The following is a 25,473-nucleotide window of genomic DNA, read 5'->3' as shown; positions in this document are numbered from 1 at the left end:
GGCTGCCAGGCTGGATGGTCTGGCGCTGGCAGACCTCTCTGGGTTTGCCTCATGCTTCACGGCAGCCATGCTGGCCTTGAACCAGCAGTGTGCCTGCAGCAAGCCCCTCACCCTCTCTGAACCTCAGTTTCCTCATCTGTAAGACAACATGAGAGTCCCAGTTATTTGGGATTGGCCTGTTTGGAGCCTAGCAACCACTTTGAAATGACTCTCCACTCCTCAGGGCCCTACTTCTCCAGAAGAAGTCACAGATTCCAGAGATCCTGATTCTCAGTAAACCTTTTGCAAAAGAACAGCCTGCTTTTATTTCAAGCTCAGTTATTCCCCAAAATGCTTTTTCTCTCTAGTTATGTCTGTTGTATTGTCACTTAGGGCAACAACAGCTACGAACAGAGGATACATTTATTTATGCCAGCTCCTTAATAGGTGGTGTGTTGTCACATCCATTGTCAATTGTCATGTTTGTGGAATTGGAAGTATCATGCTTTATCTCTGTCATTGCTTTCTCTCAGGAATAATGGGCCACGTGTATGAATGACACACTTTCTCACACAAAGAGCCCTCTTTCAGCCAGATTTACACAAATATTATTGAGAAGCAAGGGTCTGACTCTAGTGATTAATTTGCTGAGGGATGTTCTTGGGGAATCCATTAATCATTTTCTCAACACATTTTATAGATAGGTATGTACAATAGGAAAGGTGACAGGTAAATATAATACAACCCTTCAGGGGTGCTTAGGGAAAACCCTTCCTCATCCCACCATGGGGCAGGGCAGATGTGTTTTACCTTCTAGAATTAGGTTCTCAGATGGCATACATCATCAAATTCCAGAAAACCAGAAGGGTGCAATCTCAGAGATGGGCTATTTTGACCAGCCCTCTCATTTTACATATAGGGCAACTGAGGCCTAGGGAGAAACTCAAGATCACTTAATACTCGCCAGACAAGTTTGTAACTTTAATCTGTAATTTGTATGACAAAGACTAGTCATTAATGTTGTTAAAAACAAGAAGACAGGGGCACCTGGGTGGCTCAGTCGGTTAAGCCTACGACTTTGGCTCAGGTCAGATCTCACATTCGTGAGTTCAAGCCCCACATCAGGCTCTGTGTTGACAGCTAGCTCAGAGCCTGGAGCCTGCTTCCAGTTCTGTGTCTCCATCTCTCTCTGCCCCTCCCCCTCTCATGCTCTGTCTCTCTCTCTCTCTATCAAAAATAAATAAAACATTACAAAAAAAAAAAAAGAAGACAGACCCATGGAGCACCTGGATGGCTCAGTCAGTAAACGACCAACTCTGGATTTCTGCTCAGGTTATGATCTCACAGTTCATGAGATCCAGCCCCATGTCAGGCTTTGCACTGAAACTGCAGTGCTTGCTTGGGATTCTCTCTTTCCCTCTCTCAGCCCTCCCCCATGTTCTCTCTCTCCCTCTCTCAAAATAAATAAACATTAAAAAAAAAAACAAGACAAGGATCCAAAATGGAGTTGCGTATGCTACACCCCACATCACCAAACTGAGATTCAGTTTCAGCTCTACCAGAGATGGAGTTTCAAACTACCTGACAGGCACTAATGAACAATCTGTCTGATAGACCCCTGCCGTGCCCCATAGGGAAAGTAACCTTGTAATAACCAGTCACTCTGTAGCCTGTATAGCTTCCGTATTCTCTGTTCCGAGGCTCCCTTCTGCATATAAACGTCTTTCGTTTTGTAAAGCTCCTTGGAGCTCCTTTTCATCTGCTAGATGGGAGGCTGTCTGATTTACGAGTTTTTGGATAAAGCCAGTCAGATCTTTAAAATTTATTCCGTTGAATTTTGTTTTGTAATGACATTACGATGCCTCTCCCAAAGGGCAAGAAAGACAGCTTTCACCCTTTTCCAACGCTGCTGGACTTCCCAGGCCCATCCTGGAATGCTCCCACAACTCTAAGGACCTTGGGACCAGCACAGAGGAATGGTCTGTCCCTAGGATGTCTTGGCACAGGGCTGTAATTGTGGATTCAGCAAACCCAGTCCTTGGCTAACTCAATTCTCTCCACGTAATTAAAAGAGAGAGAAATGAAATGTCAGGAGAAAGTATGCGTTTAAATTTTAAAGAGCCTTGTTCATTTTTGAATCCTCACCTGTTATTCCCTTACTACTTGGCGTCTGTAAAATCAGTTAAAAGAAAAAAAGAAAACCAACCTGGTTTTAGAATTAAAAAAGAGTTTGGAGTGAGAAGAAGCTGTCCTTAACATTTCGCCCTTTTGGCATCATGTTGGGTTTTAATTCTGAAGTGTGGCAAAGAGGCAGAAATGGCTTCTGGACCCAGACTGAGAGAATCACTTTACAATGAAGATAGACTCTTTTCTTGAGCTCTTTCCTTAAAGCTACCTAAAGAATGAAGTCCTTTCCCAGCGTGGGTTAGAATAGAAGGCATTTCTCATTCCTCAGGAATGGGAATAGGAACAAAAGTATTGCAAAGCAAGGATTTACTTGAATTCACTGCTAAATACAGTATATCAGGCTCCTGGGAGGGGAAAAATAATAGCGCTGAAATTAACCCGATGTTTGGGAAATATCAGTTAAATGCTTTTGTAACTTCATCACCATCCACCCAAGGGAAAACACCACTATGCAAACCTCCCATTTGCCTGAGAGTCAAGAGCTTGTAAACCAAGAAAGGAAGAAACCAAGCGGGTTATTTATGAGCTCCTTCCCTCTTGCTGTTTTAAGCTACTGTGAAATAAGCCTGTTACCGCTCTGGGGCAATCGCTGGGCGAGGTTAACTCGGCTCTGCGGGGGTCTCCGGGGCGGCCCTCCGCGCCTCCCAGCGGACTCCTGTGGTGGTGCAGCCCGAGTCCCAGGCTGCAGAAAAGCCGGCCACCAGCAGACAGCGCAGCATCCTGACGCTGTCAGCGCGCACAGCCTCCGCCGCGCTCCTCGCTCGCCTTCTGTCCCTACCCAGCAACGAGTTAGGTGCGAGCGAGGGGATTCCAGCTGGGGCTTCAGAATCTCAGATCTCACCAAAGTATCGGACTGGGTGCCGCCAGCAGCCACCCCAGTCTGGGCTGGGAGCGCACGCGTCTTTGGACCTGTCCGCGGCAGTGCAGCTTCCCCGGGGAGCCAACTTTAGGCCAGCTCGAGGACTGGGTGCAGGTAGTTGGGTCTTGCGCACGGGTGGACGGGTTGGCTGGGGCTGGTGGAGCCATTGGAACCCAAGTGGAGGTGGTAGGGTGCCCCGTGCCCCTGGCACCTGGAGGCACGCCCAGTGCTCCGAGAGCCTGGAAAGAGACTGCTCAGGATCAAGATGCACATCCCTTAACTGTCGAGGGCTGAGAAGCGCTTGGCTTCCTGACGCTGCTGGGCGCGGAAGAATCCTCATGGGTGGGGTAGTGGGAATAGCAGTTGGGACTCCTGGGGGTAGGATTGAGACAGGAGTTTTTACGGGAGGGGGCGCTGGATTGGGGTTCCACGGAAGCACTTATTATGGAAGTTCATAGTGAGGAGGGATCTTAGAAATAGGAGATTGGAAGGGGATGGTCCTGAGCTAGGGTTTCCCAAGCAAGTAGTTGTTAGGGGGATCTCCGGAGGAAATAACTGCAGTAAGGTTTACTAGGAGAGATGGCTCGTTGGGGCGTCTCGCCGAAGATGGATGTGCTGGGGAGGGGCGTGGCGGGTAGCTAGTTTGGGAATCTCTGGGAGAGGTAGCCTGTTTGGGAGGCCCAGTCCCGGAGGAAAGTAGCTGATTCCGACCCTCCCTTTTCAAGGAACTGGCAGTCTGGTAGATTCCCGCTCATTTCCAGTGGCTCAGAGGAGGTACCTCAAGAGGGGATTTCTGGGGTGGCGGCTGAACAACCCCCGGGCCGGCGGTCGTGCTCCTAGTCCCAAGTATTTTTGGGTTTCCCGGGAAGGGGACAAGTGAACCGCACGTGCGTCGGGAGAGGAGTGCGCGGTCTTCTCACCGCCCTCTGGGTTTGTTTCAGGCTCCGACCCAGCAGATCGGTCCGAGGGGTCTCAGTGGAACCCGAGGAGCGCCCCCAGGCACGCCGGACTGCGTGTCGGGCCCCACCCCGCCGCGCCACTCCTCAAAGGGCTCTAAGGCCAGGGGCGCCCGGCAGCCACGGGCATGGAGGGCGCGCTTGTGGCCAACTGGAGCGCGGAGGCGGTCAACGGCAGCCAGGCGCAGCCAGGGGCCGAGGGCAACCGCACCGCCGGGCCCCCGCAGCGCAACGAGGCCCTGGCGCGCGTGGAGGTGGCGGTGCTGTGCCTCATCCTCTTCCTAGCGCTGAGCGGCAACGCGTGCGTGCTACTGGCGCTGCGCACCACGCGCCACAAGCACTCGCGCCTTTTCTTTTTCATGAAGCACCTGAGTATAGCCGACCTGGTGGTGGCGGTGTTCCAGGTGCTGCCGCAACTGCTGTGGGACATCACCTTCCGCTTCTACGGGCCCGACCTGCTGTGCCGCCTGGTCAAGTACCTGCAGGTGGTGGGCATGTTCGCCTCCACCTACTTGCTGCTGCTCATGTCTCTCGACCGCTGCCTGGCCATCTGCCAGCCTCTGAGGGCGCTGCGTCGCCGTGCGGACCGCCTGGCGGTGCTCGCCACGTGGCTAGGGTGCCTGGTGGCCAGCGCGCCGCAAGTGCACATCTTCTCGCTGCGCGAGGTGGCCGACGGCGTCTTCGACTGCTGGGCTGTCTTCATCCAGCCCTGGGGGCCCAAGGCCTACATCACGTGGATCACGCTCGCGGTCTATATCGTGCCGGTCATCGTGCTCGCTGTCTGCTATGGCCTCATCAGCTTCAAGATCTGGCAGAACTTGCGGCTCAAGACGGCGGCGGCGGCTGCGGAGGGGCAGGAGGGTGCGGTGGCCCCGGGTGGCGCTGGGCGCGCGGCTCTGGCACGTGTCAGCAGCGTCAAGCTCATTTCCAAGGCCAAGATCCGCACCGTCAAAATGACCTTCATTATCGTGCTGGCCTTCATCGTGTGCTGGACACCATTCTTCTTTGTGCAGATGTGGAGCGTCTGGGACGCCGATGCGCCCAAGGAAGGTAGCGTTGGTGGGCAATTGAAGGAGGGAGCGCAGCAGGGTGGCTTCCTTGCCTTGCTGCCTCTGCACTCCCAGGGTTCTAGGGGTCTCAGGCGGGAGAAGTGGGCTTTGGAATCCTACAGAGCTGGGTCCGGGTTTCATTATCAAGGGATTTGGGGCTGAACTTCCCTAAGCCTTGATTTACTCTTCTGTAAAATGGCCATGATGAAACTGCAGGCTCTCATCAGGCAGTAAGGAAATGAAATGAGAAAATGCACGCCAAGTCCTTAGCACAGTCCTTGAAATACATATGGGGCATATAGTTCATTATTATGGATGAGCAAACTGAGGTTCAGGTGACTTTCCCACATGGTTAGCAAATGGCAGCATTAACTTAAAAACTCAGGTCTGGAGCTGCTGGATGGCTCAGCCGGTTGAGCACCAGACTTGGCTTTGATTATGATCTCAGTTTGTGAGTTTGTGAGCCCCGAATCCGGCTTGCTCCTGTCAGCCCAGAGCCTGCTTCAGATCTTCTCATTCTTTTTCTGCCCCTTGCCCGTCACGCACTCTCTCTAAAAAATAAACACTTTATAAAAGAAAAGAAAAAGAAAAGAACTCAGGTCCAAAGCTCCCACCGCTTTAAATTGACGTTGAACTTGACTTTAAATTCAAGTCAGCCTAAACACACAATATGTATTGGGGTGGCGTTGTGGGGATGTGAAATAAAGTCCCTGAACACCCCCCCGCCCACACACACATACCACCTTGGCCTGGTGAAGGTTGTGAGCCTCAAGGTAGAGTGGTGAGTGTCACAGGAGGCGGTGCACTGGGGCTCCGGGATGACCAGGACTGGAGACTGTTTGTCCTTGTGCTAGGGGGCGGGGTAGGGTGGGAAAAGGAAGGGAGCCCAGATGCAAACTTTCTGATTTGACCTGGGGGGCTGGCTGGTTTCTGTAGGAGGGAATGCCCTCTCCAGATTGGAGGACTGAGGCAGCAGGGGCTGAGGCTGGCCAGAGGCTATTGTCTGAGCTGGAAATCCTTAGGAAGGCCAGGAGGGGAGCATAGACTGGGGTGGTCTGTGGGGAGGGAGCTTGGGAGAGCAGAGAGCGCCTTGGGCCCTGAGGCTTGTGGCCAGCGCTGGGCTACTGTAGGCTCCAGGCACCCATTTCTAGCAGGAGGGATGATCCGTGGTGGTAAATGACTTACACCTTTTTGTTTGAGGGTAAGCACCTAACACTGCACTGGGATGCAGGTGCATCACATGCTTATAAGGACACATGGAGGGGTTTGCTTTCACCCATTCTGCAAAAATGCCCCATTTTTAAATATAATCACTCCTGTTCCCAACAGTCTAAAATACAACCTTCTCATGGATGCAGAAGTCTCCCCTCATTCAGCTGGATAACTTTGCTTTGCTCTCTTCCAGAAGCCACAGACTCCTGGCTTTATCCAGCCCTCCCCATTAACCCAGTGTTTGCCTTATTATCCTACATTTACTGAGCACCTGTGGGATGGCAAGCTGGGGCAGTGTGGGGTGAGGATTGCTGTGAAGACAGCAGAGACAGCCCGGCTCCAAGGTGCAGCCCATAGTCATGCCTTAAAGAAAGGGTTCAGGGGTCCAGAGAGGGGAAGGTACTTACTCCAGGTCATACAGCAAATCAGAGGCAGAGTAGAGCTATTTCATCCTGTGCCAGGCTTCTTATGAAGGACACATGACTAGGGAGCTAGGCTGGGCAAGAGCCAGCAGTGGGTGTTTCTAATCAGGGCATCAGGGTACACCTGTTTCCTGGGCAGATGCTGAAGACACAGACCTGAGTCTTGTGGGCTCAGACACTAGCCTTTGAGGAAGTGAGACCAATACTGAGCACACCGTGGGGAGATATGTTGGGGAGTCCTCCTTCCAGTCCTTACTAGTGTGGGGTTTCCGGTGAAGGGTCCCCTTCTCCCCTTTATTTTATTTTATTTTATTTTATTTTATTTTAAGTGTGTATTTATTTTTGAGAGAGAGAGAGAGCATGAGGTGGGGAAAAGCAGACAGGGAGGGAGTCACAGAATCTGAAGCAGGCTCTGGGCTTTCAGCTGTCAGCACAGAGCCCGATGGGGTGCTCGAACTCACAAACTGTGAAATCATGACCTGAACCGAAGTCAGATCCTTAACCCACTGAACCACCCAAGTGCTCTAATTCTACACTTTAAAAGTACATCAGACAGTCCATTTCTCTGTCTTAAAACACAGAGAGAGTGAGAGGGAACCCTCAGCTAAAGTGGGGGCCAGAGGCCTTTTGGGTACATGTGGCTTTCTGACAATTCCCCGGGCAAGACCTTCCGTAGAGCCAGACCCCTGTCCCCAGGCTCCAGGAGCAAGGAAGAAACATACTCTAGGAACCTCCCACCTTCCCTTCGTTCCTGTGCTTCTTTCCCAGTTCAGAGGAAAGGGTGAGTGTTGCACAGAGAGCCCAGGTCCCCCTGGTCTTCCTCGGCACTCTGTCGTGGGTACTCTCAGAAGAGAACAAATACAGACAACAGGGGATTTCTGATGCCGCCGCTGCTGGGAGCCAGCACCTAGTCCCCACGTGCCAGGCCCATCAAGCACCGCGGACTTGGGCTCTGGTCACCAGCCTAGCCAACTCGTGCCTTGGCCTCAGGACTGCAGCGGGGGCCTGAGTGGACATGGGCTCAGCTAGACCACAAGCTCTGTGCCAACTTGGCATTCATTGAGATCCTGCAAGTAGCAGGTTGGGCCATCAGAAAGGATGGTGTTCACAGTCACTTTGGAGTCATGACTCTGTCCAGAGGCTCTCAGCAAGTGTTAAGGGATCAAAGAAAGATACACTTGAGCTACCCAAGAGATTTTGATCAGCACCATGGCATGAATGCATAGCCCCCAGTTTCCAAGAGGAAGGGAATTCAAGAGATGCACAATATCTAGATCAGGATCCCTTGCTCTGCTCATCTTCTGGGGAGCAGAGGCTGCAAGTTCAGGAAGCCCATGGGGAGCAGCGTGACATTTCTTCAGGGAAGCCCAGAGGCAGACAGCTACAGATGGAGGTGGAGGGCATGGGGCAAGTGTGGGGTCTGTTCCTGCCAATAGCTTCATGATGAGCACCTCTGAGAGAATGAGAGACTCCTTACCCACTGGCTACAGATCATGGGCTGGGTGGCTGGACAAACCATGCTAGGCTTGGCAGCCGGCCTTGCGGTTCTTCAGGGGCCTCAGAGTCCCTGCCTCCTGTAGGGTTTGTGTGCTCTGGCCTTCTCTCCAAACCCATTGCTCTCCCTTGAGGGGCTTCTTTCCCTCGTACCCCATATTCACACCAAGCACTGCCTTTATGTATTTAGGGCTCTTCTTGTTCCACAGGGTTGGACACAAAGATTCAGGCACCACGACAAGATAAAGTGGATACAAGGAAGTTTGGATGAAAGGGGAAAAGGCATAGGAAGATTATAACATGATAGTAATAATAATGATAATAATAAAGGCTCTGTGGGTGGAGGTGAGCCGTACACAGGGCTTTCTTTTCGTAAGAGTCAAAGCAAAGAAGGAAACTCTCAATTTCCATTGTTGAGAAGAAGAAGCAGACAAGAAGAAAGGAAAAGGAGAATCATGGTAATGGTTGAGCTTCTCCCTACAAAACAGCCACCTGCTCTTGGAGCCCTGATTTGGTGAGGCCAGTGAGACCGCAGAGCGGGGAGGAGTGAGATCAGACACCCAGGGCAGGTTTGGATGAGCCCCAGATGCATCCTTCACAAATCCCACTGTCAGAGATTTGGCCAGTCTTTCCCCTCTGAACTCAGTGGGGTTTGCTTTGCTGCTGGCCCCAAGGGCTCAGCCCCTGGGGTGGTTCTGAGAACAGCTGTGCTCTCTGTACATATCAGACACTATTAGTCGCTCCTATCTGTTCAGCAGAAGATGCCTGGAAGCGAGAAGAGAAGCTTTTGAATTAAAAAAAAAAATCTCACTCGCGGTTCATAGATGAGCCACTGTTGTCGTTCAGAACAGTCCCCCTTTTCTCTCAAAATGGCCGGTTTCTGTGGGAGCAGGAAAATGGCTGGAGAACAGGGTGGGGACCTCCAGTACATGGGGATTGCAGAAGGACCACGAGATCCATCTGGTGAGCCAGGACAGTGGACAGGCATTGTGGAATCCCACATTGCACGCACAGAAAAAGAACCACACAGTGGCCTGTGCTTAGAGTTGGTTCTGCTGTTTTTCTCCTGTGTGTCCTTTGAGCAAGTGGTTGTCCCTCTCTGAGCCTCAACTTCGTCCTGTGTATAATCAAGGAAGCAGAGCCTACTTATGGGGTTGCTGGGAGAATGACCTGATATGACCCATGACCTGGAGGTCATGTGATCACTGTCACTCTTCTCCTCTACCCCCATCCTCCTTGCTGAAAGTTTTGTTTCCATTCTTGAGACTGTATTTCTGAGGGAGGCAATGGGTAATTTTCTCTTGAGAGCCCAGGCGGCAGGGGGTGGGCGTGGAGCTGAGCTTGCTGGGCAATAGGGAGGTTGATATGTGGAGGGGAAACTTGTTAGGGCTGGACTAGGAGCCTTGTCACAACAGGGACACCTTGTGTGTCCCCGTGGAGCATGGAGCTGGGCGTCCATCAAGAGTTGAGCCAGTCCTTGTTGAACAAACATGAAGGATATGAGATGAGGAAGGTGCTGGAGACCAGCCGGGATGGGGTGTGGACTTGGACTTGGGAGACATACGGTTTCCTTATTTGATTTTGTTTTTAAATTCTTTTTAAGTTTATTTGTTTATTTTGAGAGAGGGAGAACGTGGGCGAGCAAGCATGAGCAGGGGAGGGGAGGGGCGGAGGGGGAGAGAGAGAGAGAGAGAGAGAGAGAGAGAGAGAATCCCAAGTAGGGATTCTGTGCTGTCAGGGCCCTGCACGATTCGGGGATTGAATTCACAAATGGTGAGATCATGACCTGAGCTGAAACCAAGAATCAGACGCTCTACTGACTGGGTCACCCAGGCTCCCCAGAAATAAGGGTTTTCTAAGTAGCTCTCTAGCAATAGAACTGGCTACCTGGGGAAGAAGTGAGTGGTCACTTGGAGGCAACCAAACACCTGTCAGGAGTGGTGTCATAGGAGGAAGGTGGAAATGCCCAGGGACCTGTCTGAAAATGAGCTGCCCAGCTCCTCCCCTTCTCTATGGAACTGGGGTCCCTCCGGTGTGGCCCTGCCCACCTCAGCTGTCCGAGGATATTGTACCCAGATTTGGAGGGGACCAGGCACCTTGGGGAGGGGGGTCTGCCCTTCAGGTGACCCACTGGTATGGAGAGCAGTGGGGGAGGGAGGGGAGGACAGATCATTCTTTGCCCTGAAGAGCTCTAGAGCTTGGCCCTTCTGGGTATAAATTGCAATTAGATGGACAGTTAATGATCACACTCTTGGCATTAAGCAATTGTGAGTTATGTTCTTGGCTAATGCTAATGCTTTCCTTTTGAGTTTCTGCCCCAGGTGACTTCACCCATTCCCCTCCCAAAGGTTTGATTAATAATAGCAAAAAAAAAAAAAAAAGGAAAAAGAAAGAGAAAGAGAGGGAGAAAGAAAGAAGGAAGGAGAGAAAGAAAGACAGAGAGAAAGAAAAAGAAAGATCTGTTGGGTGAGGCTTTGCCGTCTACTTTTTCCCATTGGATGGATGTTTGGGGTGGTGTTGGGGAGACTGTGGGGGGCTGTGGGTCAGGAAGTCAGCTGGAGAGGCCTGTACCTGGCTGCAGGGCGTCTCTGGAAAGGCTGGGCTGGCCGGTCAGCTGCCCGAGGGGTTGGTCCACCTGATGACCCTACCGCTTTGTGCCCCAGGGCTCAGGCCACGGGCAGAGGCTGGGTGGAGCTGACCTGTGCTCCGCCTGACCCCCTTGCATCAGTCCTGGGAGACAGCACTGAGCAGTGGTGAGAGCCCCCTTCAGAGACCTGGTCTTGTTGTCTCTATGATTTGGAGGCACATCTCTTTGTGATCGCTGGGCCTCTGTCACTCCCATCCGAACAGTGGGGATAGAACAGGACACCCTCTCTGGGCATTTGTTTCAGTGACATGAGGAGTTGGTGACAGTAGCCACCACTGGGTGAATACCCAGCCCCACCTCTCATCCTCACCTAAACACGGCAAGGTGAGGGGGCTGTATCCCCATTTTACAGCAGGGGAAACCAAGGCTTAAAGAGGCATGACCTGCTTGAGGACGCTGTTGAGTAAGGGGTGGAGCTGGGGTTTGAACTCAAGTCCTCTCACACCAGAGACTGCCAGGCTGCACTGCCCCTCCTCCCCAGGCCAGTGTTTTCAAGGTGGTCCACCGCACTCATTACAAAGCTGATTCCCAACCCTGCCCCAGCGCCCTGCACCCTGTGTGTGCCCCCAATATTCCTATAGGCACCCACCCGGCTGCACGTCCACGCATAGCACCAGCCCCTTGGTATTCTGGGTTCAAAGTCTGTGCTTCTCAGCTCCCCCTGCTCCCCACTGACCCCTCTATCTTAGACGTACTGCACCTCTCATCACGACTCTTTCCTTTCCATCTCTGGCTTTTTGGTTGAGAGCAGAGTGTCTTGACTCTGGCACTACTGCATTCTGGGCCAGATCATCTCTGTTGGGAGGGTGGCCATCCCAGGACACAGTGGGTGGTTCACAGCCTCCCCGGCCTCTACCCACGAGATGTCACTGGCACTGTTCCCTCGGTTGTGACCACCAAAAGTGTTTCCAGACATTGCTGAATGTCCCCTACGGAGCAGAATGACCCCTGGTTGGGAAGCATTGGTGTAGGTCCTCTAGGTAGGTGGACTGAACTAATATCTAATGAATGAGGGCACCGTCATCACCTCTGCCTCGAGCTCTGGCCAGTCTGCCCGTGTACCCCCAGCCAGGCCAGATGACTCACCAGTCCCCAGGAGATCCTTTGGCTTTGCACCCACACTGATTCTGTGCCCACCACAGGAATGCCCACCGCAGGTCTCTTCTGTGGAGACCCATCATCCTTCAAAGGCCAAGTGTGGGCTGCTCTGTGGCACAATTCCAGCAGGTACCATTAGCCTCATGGCCTGTGAGAATGATGCTCCCAGGAGCTGTGCAGGGCACAACAGGAACAGCTGGACATGCCAGCCTCATCCAGTGCTCCCATGAAACCTTCCCTGCTTCCCCCAGCCAGAGGTCTCCTTCCTTGTCTGAAGGCCAGTGCATTCATTCTGCAATCATTAGTGCCTCCGGAGGGTCCTACCTGTGCTTTGGTACCTCAGTCCTCCGGTGAGGAGAGTTTGCAGAGCCAGTCCCTAGGCCCTCCTATAGCCAACGGCTGGCATTGCATGAACATGGGACAGTCAGGCCTAGGTGAGATACAGAACTCTGGGGGCAACACTCCCATTTTCCACGGGGCTTGTGTCAGGCTCTTAGGTCCTGAGGTGTAGCACAATGAGGCGGCAGCAGTAACCCTGGGCTGTTAACTAAACCTGCCTGGAGCCTGGCTTTGTGGAGTTAAGAATAGAATTTAGGTTGTGGGGACGGTGGGCTGTGCTGGTGGCACAGTGCCTGGCATATAGTAAGTGCTTAGTTTCCTATACAAAGAAAGGAGAGCAATTCTAAGACATGTCAGGTCCAGAGCTGAGTCACCGCAGTTGAGGGTGGGAATCGTTGTGAGCTCAGGTGTATTTTAGTAGAGGGGCTGCAGTTTCCGGTGAGGAGGCAAGCCCATGGCTGCTCGGAGGTGAGGAGATGAAGAGAAACAAAGCCTCACCTGGAGGAGGCAGCAGGAAGCCAGGTGGGGAGGCTCTTGCTCTGGATTTTAGAAGCCCCAGAGGACACTTGCATAAAGGGTGGCCAGGGAGGGGGTGAAGCCAGGCGGTCCTGTCTCAGCCCCGCCATCCCTGTGATCCTGATTCCTGGCCACCAAGGGGCAGCCTCTGTCAGAGTCTCCATGATGCTCCGCAGGGAGCTGGTACCTCCTGCCTCTTGTCAGGTCCTCCAGTACCTGTCACCTCTGCCCTCCATGGCCCCCCACCTCACACCGTGGTGACCCTTCTAGCTTCCATTTCTTTCTCTCCACCCGAGCTGGATCTGAGTGTGAGCCTAATTTTTCCAGAAGGAACAGCATTAGAATCCACTCATCGTATTAGAGCCACCTCGTGTTGTCAAGCAGGGAAATTGCCTTTTTCCTTCCCAGTGTGCCAGGGGCGGTGGCGTTGGATATCTATCAGGATTTCCCGTCTGCTAATTTCATGCTTCAGTTCATTCTCGCCCCTTGCAGAACGCTTCCTATTTTCCAGTCTCTGCTAGCAGTCAGGGACAGAGCCACAAATGGCACCCCGTCCCCAGTCACCAGTCGGTAAACAGAAGTAATGACCACATGAAGGGATGTGGCAGTAAGACAGATCTCTAGTCATCGATAAATATTTATTTATCACCCCCGGGTGAGTGCCCCAGGAGGCATCAGTTGATTCTGACTTCCTGGAGGAAAAAACCTGGAGGGCTTCCGAGAGGGAGCAACATTTGAAAAGGGACCTGTGGGAGCCCGTAGGAGCTGGCAATGCAAAGCAGCACATGATGCATTATGATGACTGAGCAGTTAACTTTAATACTATCTGTCTCCCTACTGGAGGGGTACTTCTCAAACTTCTGCCAGCACACAAATCACGTGGGGGATCTTGTGAAAATGCAGATCCCAAAGAAGGAGGTCCAGGAGGGAGCCCAGGAGTCTGCCTTTTAACCAAACATCCAGGTGACATCTGCGCAGTGCCTATGCAGCTGGCCCACTGGCTGCGTAGTGAGCAGTAAGTCTTTCATATCTTACCTCTGTTAGCAAAATGTGCAGTTTGCCTTTGCACAGAGGGCTGAAACTGGCCGCAGGGCCTGTCATTCCCTGCAGGGTAGAGAAGGGCTGGTCGTCTACAGGAAGGCCCCAGCTCCTGTGCTTCTAGGAGTTCAGCCCATGACCTCAACCTGTTTCCCAGATTTGAGCCGTGGCACAACAGAAGCCCATTTAAAGCTCCGTAGCCCAGGACTTTGGCTCTCACTCCTGACTTTATGATACATGGGGAGATCACGCGGAGGTGACTTTTAAAGCAATTCCAATGTTGTAAAATCATGGTCTTTTCAAAGAAGGCACTCTGTAATACATATTAGTATTCAGTCTTTATGTAAGTGTACATTCAAAACGCATTAAAAAAAAGAAAAAAGCCTTCATTGGACCACAACTCTCAAATTCCTCTTTAGGAATAAGGAACTCACACCCAAATTTCCAATCCGCTGGCCAGGAGGCCTTGAGAGATTGGTTTCTGGAGTGAGGGCCTCTTGTCAAAGTTGATAAGCTCCATTTGATCCAGATAAGAGACATTAGATAGGCCATAAGTCTTTGAAGTCTACGCGAAATGCATTGGTCACCTCAGGCGCACACAGCCCGGAGAGGCCATGGCCAGCTGCCCGTCAGCTGTTCTGGGCTAATTTGGGCCTTCAGTGGCAGGGCGGAGGGGGTACCGGGAAATCCGAACATGGGAGTTCTTGGGGCTTGAGTAAAGCCAGGCTGGTAGGCGGGTGGAACGCTCCGGGGCATACCGTCCACGTCCTCAAGTGGCCCTCTGCCGCCCACCCCTCCATGAGTCACAGAGCTGAATGGAAATACAGAGCTGTTTCTGCCTCCTGGGAATACAGTGGCCCAGCAGGGTAGGTTGGCTTTCGGCGGGTGGCCATTTCTGCTCACCTCTCCTGCTTGGCACATAGGAGCTCCCACTGGAAGATCATCCTTAGTTCCCAGGTTTGGACCCACCTGCCCACCCGCCCCAGTGCTGTACCTCCTTGTTTAACAGCCCGTGTGTCGTATACGTCTTTCTTTCCCTTTTGTGCAGGTCCCCAGGGCTGGTGCTGCAGCAGAGGGCACAGGGCATGAAAGGATGCAAGAACACCGTGTTCCTCAGGGAAATGCCCTCAGCTCGTGGCCAGGCAGGTGTGAGAGCCGCTGGCCCGGTACCTCCCACAGGCCCTCCCATTCTGGCAAGGACCAGAGAGAGCAGTTTGCACCACTCAGGGCTCCGTCCTGCGGAAAGATGTTATTTTTACGGGGGGCATGTGGAAGGGACAGAATTCTAGCAGAGACTCTGAAATCTGGCCGTGGGCTTGAAGCCACCTTCCCTTTTGGGGTCTCAAGTCACTGGCCGAGTAGGTTTTTCCTGATGAACTGTCTGGTGTTCCTTTAGTGTCAGATAATCCAATCCTAGGGCTCTGGGTTTTGATTTTTTTTTTTTTTTTAATTTTTGAAGTCATGGAAAAAAGGACAAAGGACAATTTCTTTAATCGACCTGGGATCAGGAGCCCCCAAACTTTGGGCTTTAAAAAATGATTGAGTTGGTCATATCTCCTATCTGTTAATAATAATACTAATCACTTAATTTACCACTGCCATTCACAAAAACCCTTTTACACTCCCCCTCCAGTTTTCTTAAAGTCCTTGTGAGTGTCATCTCCAATTTACAGATCAGGATGTTAAGGCTCATACAGTAGATGTGGCTCAGAGAAGGATTAGGCTTGAGGAGAGTTCAGACCCCAGGGGTTTGCATCTGAATCCTGTGTCCCTGGATCCTCCCTCAGGCCTATGGCCCAATGGTCCCCTGGGCCCTTCTGTGACTGTGCCCCCACCCTCCTGGCCCCATAGGAGGTTCCAGCTACTGACCACTCTAACAAGTCTGACTTCCAGCTCCTCCTTTTCTCTGCTTTCACTTGTCATTTCTCTGCTTTGTGGAAAGTGTGGTGAGGACTAGGCTTGGAGCTTGGGAGCAGGGACCGCCCTTCAGAGAAGCCTGAATTAAGGCAAAAGGGTGGGCCTTTAAACATTTGCATAGGCTGGTCATTTCTTGTGGGCTGCCCCTGGGACAGGGTGTTCCACTCTGGCCAAAGGCAGTGCCCCGAAAGGAACTCAGCTGTGAGCCAACTGGCCCCACTCCCTGGCCCTGGGGGGTGAGGAGGTGGAATGAGCCCCCTAGGGCGGACCCAGGCCCTGGGGCACCATGGCATCCACTGCACACCTGCTAGGCTCAGCCTGAGGCAGCCTCTCTCTGAGTCCCCTTTTCAATCAGTGCGCCACCAGCAGCAGCAGCTACCCAGAGGATAACTATATTTTGAAAGAAGACCATCAAACAATATTTCAGTATAGGATACCCGGAGGGTGGCATGTCCTAGAACCTTGAGCTTCAATGCACCCAGCAGAAAGGAGAGACCGCTGCTCCTCCCAGCTGTGCCAGGTGTGTGGATTAAAACAGATCTTCGCCCTGACATTTGCTGGACAAGATCAGACATTCCCAGGACCCCAAGTAATAGGGAATAAGGAGAGAACATTCTCCTCGAATGCTAGATCTTTGTTTCAGCACACCTCTGACTTTGTAGAGCCCATGCACCCCCAAAGCACTCCCTGAAGGTGGCCCACTGTTGCAGTCTGTTTAAACCCATCAGGAAATTGCCAGCTAGCTAAGAAGGGTAGATAAGGTCCCCTGATTCCACTGGTGGCACAGGCATTTAGGGCCAGGGGACAAATCTACGCATAAGCTGACATTCTTGGCCATGCAGTCTGGCCCGAGAGGCACACTGAACATACTTTGCCACATGACAGTATAGCTTCCAGAAGCTCCTGCGTCCTGTGTCCTGTGCCCCACCCTGAGCTGTCTCAGATTCCCAGACAGAGCCCAGCCCCGGGAGCGGCCTCTCCCCATTGTTTCACCCATGCTGGTGTTAACTCTTACTGTTACAAAAAGTAGCAATTATCGGGCATCGTGGTAGTGATGATGACACGAGTGAAGTTTACTAAGATTTTACTTTTTATTTATTTATTCTTATTGAGCGCCAGGAACCCTGGTGGGTACTTGGCATCTCTTGTCTAGCAAACCTTGGCAATGATTCTGTAAAGAAGTTCTTTTTGTTACTCCCATGTCACAGATGGAGAAACTGAGGTGAAGAGAGGTTACGCACAGGTGCAAAGTGGCAGAGCCAGGACGTGGCCATGTCTAGGTGACTTGAAAGCAAAGCCATCACTTGGCTCTCCTGGTAGTATGGGAAGAGGTGCGCTGAGCCTGCCAAGTGGGGCTTCCTCTGCCCTTTTGAGCCCTTCCCACTGCTTTTTAACATCTGCCCTTCCTGCAGGCATCAAGGATTGGCTAACCTTTTTTGTAAAGGGCCAGGTAGTAACTATTTTAGGCTTGTGGGTGTAAGGTCTCTGTAACAGGTACTCAACTTTGTCCTGGTAATGCAAAAGCTGCCATAGACGGTAAATGAATGAGTGGGCGTGGCTCTGTTCTGATAAAACTTTATTTAGAAGAATCGGCATCAGGCAGGATTTGGCTCACAGGCTATATAGTTTGCTGGTCCCTAGTCTCAACCAAGAGACATATCTCCCAGGAGCAATGGTGATCTGATAGGAGGCGATGTGTTTCCTGTCCCGGTTATACTTAGATATTAAAAGACTATCACTGGGAACAGGCAGTACCTAGCCTCCAGGGGCAATTATATCTCTGTGGGAAAAAGGTAGTTGCTGTCTCTCTGTCCCTCAGATCATACCAGGAGGGTGATTGCCTGGCCAGCGTGTGTCTTTGCTTAGGGACTGAGAGGATTCACCAACTAGTACCAACCTGACATGTGTGAATGCTGACCTAGTTGTTGATTTCAGGTTGGAACACAGGGCGACTTGTTGTGTGTCCTTGGGGAAGTCATGTCCTTTCTCTGGGCTTCACTTTCCTCACATATAAAATGGGGGTGAGTCTGCTTTGAAAACCATACGGTCCTGCGCAAACTTGAGCCGCGATTCCAGTGGTCAGCATTGCTAATGCCATGTGCTCCCTTGGAAACAACATTGTGAATTATGAGGACACTATTTTTCATGCTTTGTTCTGTTCCTGTTCTTCTGCAACCCTATGAAGGTTGCAGCAGTGTGGCCCAAACAAGGTACAATAAGAGCAGAGAGCCGGTGAGGTGCAATCAGTCAGTCACTGACCTGCTCTGAAATCATCAATGGTTCCCCATTGTCTATTGATTAAAGCTCAGACAGCCTGGTTTCAAAATCCTCCTCAGCCTTGCTCTTTCCAGTTTCTTTTTCTCTGAAACTCCCCTACTCCAACTCTGACAGTCCCTGAATGTTCTTGAACATTCTTGCTTATGTGCCTTCTTTCCTATTGCTTCCTTCCTTTGAAATGTCTTCCACAGACTATTTTTATTCCCAAATAGCTCTCCTCCCTGCTAATGGCTTGCATTTCCACCACTGGGGACTCATGTCTCTGGATAGTTAGGATAGCGGCAAATTTTAAAAGTCCACATGTGCCCTTAGCATTTGGCAACCCGACACAAGGCAGGTTCAGTTTATAGAGGGTCATCCATCCCCCAAGGAGCCGGGCCAGGCCTGTCATTTATGTCTGTGGCCACCAGGTGGGGGCAGCAGGTCCTGGCTCTGGTCTCAACTCCTCCCACCCAGGCTGGCCAAGTAGAGGTAGAAAGTCTTCCTATGGTTGCTTGGGAATTCATTAACGGCTCACTTTTTTGCTGTTGATGTTTCTATATGCTCTTTTTTTAATAGGAGAAATAAGTTAAATGATTCCAATGTAAAGAGTCAGGCTAGTCACTTAAGAAAAAAAAGATACACTTATATTGTAACTATATACAGTTAGGCAAATGTGGTGCCTTCCTGTCCAAGTGTGAGCTTTACTCCTGCTACAAACTTCTACCTTGTTTATGTCCTTACACACCTACCTTCTTGCCTCTGTGCATGACAGTTTACTTCTCAGCGCCCTTTTTTTATTTCAACTTTTTATGTGTCAATCTTACCTCCTTTATTTTATATGTTTAATTATGATTTTGAGTCTTGGTGATTTTTCACCAGAATTTCTAAACTTAAATGATCTACTTTGCCATCCAAATCAGATATTTTTTTTTTTTTTTCATTCTCTTTTATAGAAAATGAGGGATTCAGTAGTCCTGGCTCTTTCCCCCCCTTCACTTTTCCACTTTTCTGTTTGTTCCTATTTTAGTTTAAGGGTTAGCTAGCTGCTCCTCCTTTGTTTTCCAAACATTCTCTGTTGCAAAATTTTTTGCTTTTATCTGTTGTAGTTTGCTTTTGTGCCAACAAGTGCATCAAGTAATTAAACCAGCGGTTCTCAAATGTGTGTGTGTGTGTGTGTGTGTGAGAGAGAGAGAGAGAGACAGAGAGAGACAGAGAGAGACACGAGAGAGAACCCCCTGGAGGGCTGTCTACAACACTCTGGTGAACCTCACCCCTAGGAGTCTAACCCAGTAGATGTCCTGTGGAGTCTGAGAATTTGCATTTCTAACAAGTTCCCAGGTGATCCGGAGATCCCACTTTGAGAACCACTGCATTCATTTTGCAGACAAACACCCTTCTCATTTTGGTGCTTGGCCACTTTGCTGACAAATGTCTCCATGCTCTGCATCTGTGGTGACATCGAGACCTTGTGGCTCCTCTGTTTCTGCGAGAAATTTTTTCTGGATTTAGCTCTTGAATTGTGGAGTTATTTTTTGAAAACTTTTTTCAGAAAAGACCAATGACCAGCAGATTTCCCCTTCCTGCACTTGCCTTCATTCATAAATATGTGGCTGGACGCAGCGTTCTCAGATACATTGTTTTTCTTGCAGATCTCTGCTCAATTGGGAGAGAGGTCTACAATTTCTCAGATTGAAGTCCAGTGCAAGAAACTCTAGATTTCCCCCCACCCCATTCTGCTTGGAAGTATATAGGATTAGGAATTTTTCTTTTTTTTTCTTTTCTTTCATTTTTTAAAATGTGTTTCTACTTTTGAGAGAGAGAGAGAAAGAGAGAGAGAGAGAGAGAGAGAGACTGAATACAAGTAGGGAAGGGGTAGAGAGAGGGGGGAGACAAAGAATTTGAAGCAGGCTCCAGGTTCTGAGCTGTCAGCACAGAGCCCAACACAGGGCTCAAACGCATGAACTGGGAGATCATGGCCTGAGCCGAAGTCAGATGCTTAACCAACTGAGCCACCCAAGTGCCCCATCTTTTTCTTCCTTTCTTTTTTTTTTTTTTTTTTTGTAAAGTAAGCTCTACATGTGGGGCTTGAACTCATGATGCCGAGATCAGTGAACCCCATACTCTACTGACTGAGCCAGCCAGGATTAGGAGTTTGTCTTTCCCCATCAAGCTTGAATTCATGACAAGCAGTCTTGAAGCTGCTCGTTGATTTTGCTGGAACTCCATAAATCCGCAGCATGACAACTTCTGCACAGTGCCTCAAATAATTTCGGTGTAGCATTTTTTCTGTGTAAGTCCTGTTTGCCATGCTGAAGCAGTGCTCCTGGGGGTATTTTCACAGAACCTTCCATGCTCTCACCTGTGAAAATAGCATACGCTTTCCTGCCATCATGCCTTTGCCTGTGCCATTCCTTCTGCCTGGAGCACCCTTTCTCCCTTCTCTGCCTGGAAGACTTGTAAGCATCCTTTGGATATCAGCTAGAATGCCGGTTTCTGTGGCCATGATTCGCTGAGTTGCACCCTCCGCGGTGTGCCCAACCTGACCTGCATGGTGCCACCCTTTGGTGCTACTCATGGTATTTTTGTGTCCGCATTGTGTAGCCTAGTGTGTGGCACACGGTCATGATAGCAGCCACCACGAATTAGGCGCTTGCTGTATACCAGACGTTTTTGAATCCTTGCAGGATTCCCGTGAGGTTTGGATACTCTTGTGAGCGCCCCTGAAAGCTTAGCAAACAGCAGTCTCTTACAGAATTAAAGTAATGTGTTGCTGGCGGAGTTAGAACACAAACTAGGTCTGGCAGCTTCCAGACCCTGTGCTCTCGGGCACACCGAGTCGAAGGCACCAGATACTCGCTGGGTGAGTTATGAATGAACAGGTGGCCGTGACGAGTGCAGCTCCTGCTGACGGAAGCATGCAGCAGGTATGCTTTTGATGAGAGAAAGAACAGAGAGCGTTCTAGGGCTGGGTGGAGCCTGGGAGGTATTAGGGGCCGGGAGGATGAAGGAAAACAGACTTTGTGACCTAGCACCTGGGACCTGGGAAAGGCTGTTCTCTGTAAAGGACTGGGGACACCTCCCGTAGTGATGGGCTGTTCTCTCCCCCCACCCCCTGCCCTCCATCAGCCTCGGCTTTCATCATAGCCATGCTCCTGGCCAGCCTCAACAGCTGCTGCAACCCTTGGATCTACATGCTCTTCACCGGCCACCTCTTCCACGAACTTGTACAGCGCTTCCTCTGCTGCTCCTCCAGATACCTGAAGGGCAGCCGGCCCGGAGAGACCAGCGTCAGCAAAAAGAGCAACTCATCCACCTTTGTCCTGAGCCGCCACAGCTCCAGCCAGAGGAGCTCCTCGCAGCCATCCGCGGTGTGACCGGCCTGGGCCAGGACTGCCTCCCGCGGCTCAGCTTGTGCCGACATGGACAGTCCGCCCCTCTGTGGCATGTGTGTGCATGTATGTGAGGTACTTTTCAGTTTGCACCCTTCCACACCTTGGGGTGGCTTGAGTGGGGAATTCTGACATGAGGTTGGGGAAGTAGTTTTCATGGTGGAAGATGACGGGGTGACTCAGCCTTCAGACAATCCCTGGATCGCCCCTGGGTTCCCACAGGTGTTTATGTGCCCTGACCCCACTGCTGCTGCTGGCTGGTGGATGGGTTGGTTTTCTCATCCTGGACCTGTCATTTCACTCCAGTATCTTTTAACTCCTTTATGCTGGGATCTTGAGACAGTAAGTATAGGATTGGCAACTCCCTGGGTGTGGAAGCCTAGTGTTCTGAGTTCAGAATAAGGAGTGAGCTCAGCTGTGGAGGGTGGTGCTAATATCCTCCTGACTTCAGAGAGTGTTTCTGCCTTTGCATGGACCCACCCCAGCATCCTGGGGCACGAGCATGTCAGAAGGTAGCCCTCGGAACAGGCCCTTATGAAACCATTTGGAAAAGGCAGCTGATTAAAATCTGCTTTACAAATGTTTAAGAAACTAATATTTATATGAAGCAATTAAGAAAGAAAAAGAAATAAAAGGCATCCAAATTAGAAAAGAAAAAGTAAAACTCTTTGGAAAATGACATGATTTTGTATGTAGGCAATTCTAAGGAATTCGTGCACCTGTACAAACTGATTAGAATGAATACATGAGTTCATCAGGGTTGTAGGGTATAAGATCAATATACACAAACCAGTGGTATTTCTTTTTTTTAATATTTATTTTTGAGAGAGAGAGTGTGAGGGGGGGAGGGGCAAAGGGAGACAGGGACAGAGGATCTGAAGCAGGCTCTGCACGCTGATAGCAGTGAGCCCGATGTGGGGCTTGAACTCACAAACCGTGAGATCATGACCTGAGGCAAAGTCAAACGCTCAACTGACTGAGCCACCCTGGCTCCCCACCAGTGGTATTTCTTGACACTATTAACTAACCATATGAAAATGAAATTAAGAAATAATTCCATGTATAATAACTTAAAGAATAAAGTAGGAATAAATTTAACAAAAGAAGTACAAGACTGATACCCTGACAACTACAAAATATCATTGAAAGAAATTGAAGAAGACTTAAATACATAGAAAGATATCCCATGATCATGGATCAGAGACTTAAATATTGTTAAGATGATAATACTGTCCAAACTTCAGATTCAGTGCAATCCCTATCAGAATCTTAGTTGGCTTCTTTGCACAAATTGATAAACTGATTCCAAAATTCCTACAGAAATGCAAGGGACCCAGAATAGCCAAATAATCCTTGAAAAAGAACAAAGTGGGATTCACACTTCCTGGTTTCAAAACTTAAAAGAGTGTGGTACAGGCATAACGGTAGACATCTAGACCAATGCAGTAGAATGGAGAGTGCAGATATAAACCCTCACATTTATGGCCAGTTGATTTTCGACAAGTGTATCAAGAGAATTCGATAGGGAAGACACTCTGTTCAACAAATGGCTCTAGGAAAACTGGATATTCACATGCAAAAGAATGAAGCTGGTGAATGGGACTCAGCGGTACAAACTTCCAATCGGAAATAAATAAGTCACAGGGATGAAAAGTACAGCACAGGGAGTATGGCCAGGGATGTCGTAATCTGTCTGTGCAGTGACCACACTTGTGGTGTGAGCCTTGAGTAATGGGTGGGATTGTTGGACTTTGATGTTGTACACCTGAAACCAGTATCACCTTGCATGTTAGCTATACTTCAATAAACACAAGAATGAAGCTGGACTCCTACCTCACACTATATGTAAAAATTAATTCAAAATGCTTCAAGCCCTAAATGTAAGAGTTAAAACTGTAAAATTCTTAGAGGAAAACATAGACATAAATCTTTGTGACCTTGGACTAAGCAGTGACTTCTTAGCCATGATACCCGAAAAGCAAATGCAAAGGAAAAGTAGGTAACTTGAACCTCATCAAAATGGGGTATAGAACTTTTGTGCTTTGAAGGACACAGTCAAGAAACTGAAAAGATATCTCACGGAATTGAAGAAAATGTTTGCAAATCAGATACTCCTTTCTAGAATACATCGAGCACTCTTAAAACTAAACAATGAAAAGACAAGCCAAGTTTTAAAAGGGGAAAAATTGGGGTGCCTGGCTGTCTCAGTCAGTGGACTGTGTGACTATTGATATCAGAGTGGTGAATCTGATTACTTGAAAATAAAATCTTTAAGAAAAGGGGGCACAACTGCTAGGAATTTACCCAAGGGATACAGAAATGCTGATGCATAGGAGCACATGTACCCCAATGTTCATAGCAGCAATGTCAACAATAGCCAAAACATGGAAGGAGCCTAAATGTCCATCACCTGATGAGTGGATCAAGAAGATGTGGTATATATACACAATGGAGTACTACATGGCAATGAGAAAGAATGAAATCTGGCCATTTGTAGCAAAGTGGATGGACCTCGAGGGTGTCATGCTAAGCGAAATAAATCAGGCAGAGAAGGACAGATACCATATGTTTGCACTCATAGGTCTAACAGGAAAACAGGAGAAACCTAATGGAGGACCAGGGGGAGGGGAAGAGGGAAAGAGAGTTGGGGAGACAGAGGGATACAAAACTTGAGAGACTATTAAATGCTGGAAATGAACTGAGGGTTGAAGGGTTAGGGGGAGGGGGAAAAGAGGTGGTGGTGATGGAGGAGGGCACTTGTGGGGAAGAGCACTGGGTGTTGTATGGAAATCAATTTGACAATAAACTATTTAAAATAAATAAATAAAAGGGGGGCACAAAATATTTGAATAAACAAAAAAATAGACATATTTTCCTATCCTCTCCAAGGAAGACATAAAAATGTCCAATGAGCCCACAAAAAGATGCTCAATATTATTATTCATTAGGAAAATGCAAATGCAAACCACAGTGAAAGGCCCTTCACACCTGCTAAGATGGCTGTGATCAAAAAGATGGGCAATAACAGGTGCTGGCAAGGATGTAGAGCGATTGGAACTCTGATACATTGCTGGTGGGCATGGAAAATGGTCCAGCCACTTAGAACATACTTTGGCTGTTTCTCAAAAAGTTAAACATAGAATTACCATATGAGCCAGACATGCTACTCCTAAGTATTTACTCAAGAGAAATGAGAGCATACTCATATGCAAAGACTTGTACATAAGTGCTCATGGCATCATAACTTGTAATAGCTCAAAATGGAAATAGCCCAGATGTGTATCAACAGATGAATGGATGAACACGGTCTGTCCCTACAACGGCATATTATGGGGCTATAAAAATAAATGAGATAGTGATCCATGCCACAACAGGGGTGAAGCTTGAAAACAGTATGGGGAATGAAAGAAGCCATTGCAGAAAGCCACCTGCAGTATGGTTCCATTTTTGTGAAATGTCTAGAGTGAGCAGATGTAAAGAAGTCTAAAGAATTGTGATTGCCAGGGGCTAGAACCCGTGAATGCTAATAGATACAGAGTTTTCAGGGGTGGGAGTGGGGAATGACGGTTTTCAGGAATTAGTGATGATGGCATGTGATTTTTAGAATAGGGCTAAAGCCACCCAGTTGAGCGCTTTCAAAAAAGTTAACAACAACAACAACAAAATGTTTATCAGCTGAATTCAGAGGTGGCCAACTGGAAGGATGAATCTCTTAAAATCCCCCTGAGCTTTTTGATTGTTTCTCTCTGTGACTCACCATTTAGGAGGAATGGTTTTCTTACTCAGTTTTTCTGCAAGAGATGGTGTTTCCCACTTGGCCAGAGGTACCAGCAGTGATTACCCCACCCCCTCCTCCTGCTCCCGCTCTTGTAAAGCCACAGGCGGTATCTTGTGGCTGCAAACTGTTGTGTTTTATTTAGAAGAGCAATCCACCAGCGGTCTCAAAGGTTTTGGTTTCCTGGGAAATGTGTCCTCAAGGGCCCTCTCAGCCTTGAGGGAGGACATGACCATGCCCGAGAAATACCTTTGGCTATTAAATACAGGATGTTCTGGATCAGAGGTTTTCTGACTGGGACTGGCCAGCTCACTGACACTCTGGAACACTTTTTTTT

General features: G+C 49.6%; 1 protein-coding gene across 1 annotated transcript; it reads left to right on the top strand.

Annotated features, from left to right (window-relative positions):
* Nucleotides 1–4,109: 4,109 nt before the first annotated feature.
* Nucleotides 4,110–21,375, top strand: OXTR (oxytocin receptor). Its single transcript, XM_029918672.1, has 2 exons — nt 4,110–5,031; nt 21,099–21,375. The coding sequence occupies exons 1-2, from the start codon at nt 4,110–4,112 to the stop codon at nt 21,344–21,346; spliced, it is 1,170 nt and encodes a 389-aa protein (XP_029774532.1). The 3' UTR covers nt 21,347–21,375.
* The last annotated feature ends 4,098 nt before the right edge of the window (nt 21,376–25,473 follow it).

This window comes from Suricata suricatta, chromosome 12, assembly GCF_006229205.1.
Source record: "Suricata suricatta isolate VVHF042 chromosome 12, meerkat_22Aug2017_6uvM2_HiC, whole genome shotgun sequence".
Taxonomy (NCBI): domain Eukaryota; kingdom Metazoa; phylum Chordata; class Mammalia; order Carnivora; family Herpestidae; genus Suricata; species Suricata suricatta.
This window is presented reverse-complemented; position numbering and strand designations above follow the sequence as displayed.

What these genes read in the sequence shown, in the direction of transcription:
- OXTR (XM_029918672.1), top strand. Translation starts at nt 4,110, where the DNA reads ATGGAGGGCGCGCTTGTGGCCAACTGGAGCGCGGAGGCGGTCAACGGC. An exon ending in CGCCGATGCGCCCAAGGAAG is followed by an intron (nt 5,032 to 21,098) that starts GTAGCGTTGGTG and finishes GCCCTCCATCAG; the next exon opens with CCTCGGCTTTCATCATAGCC.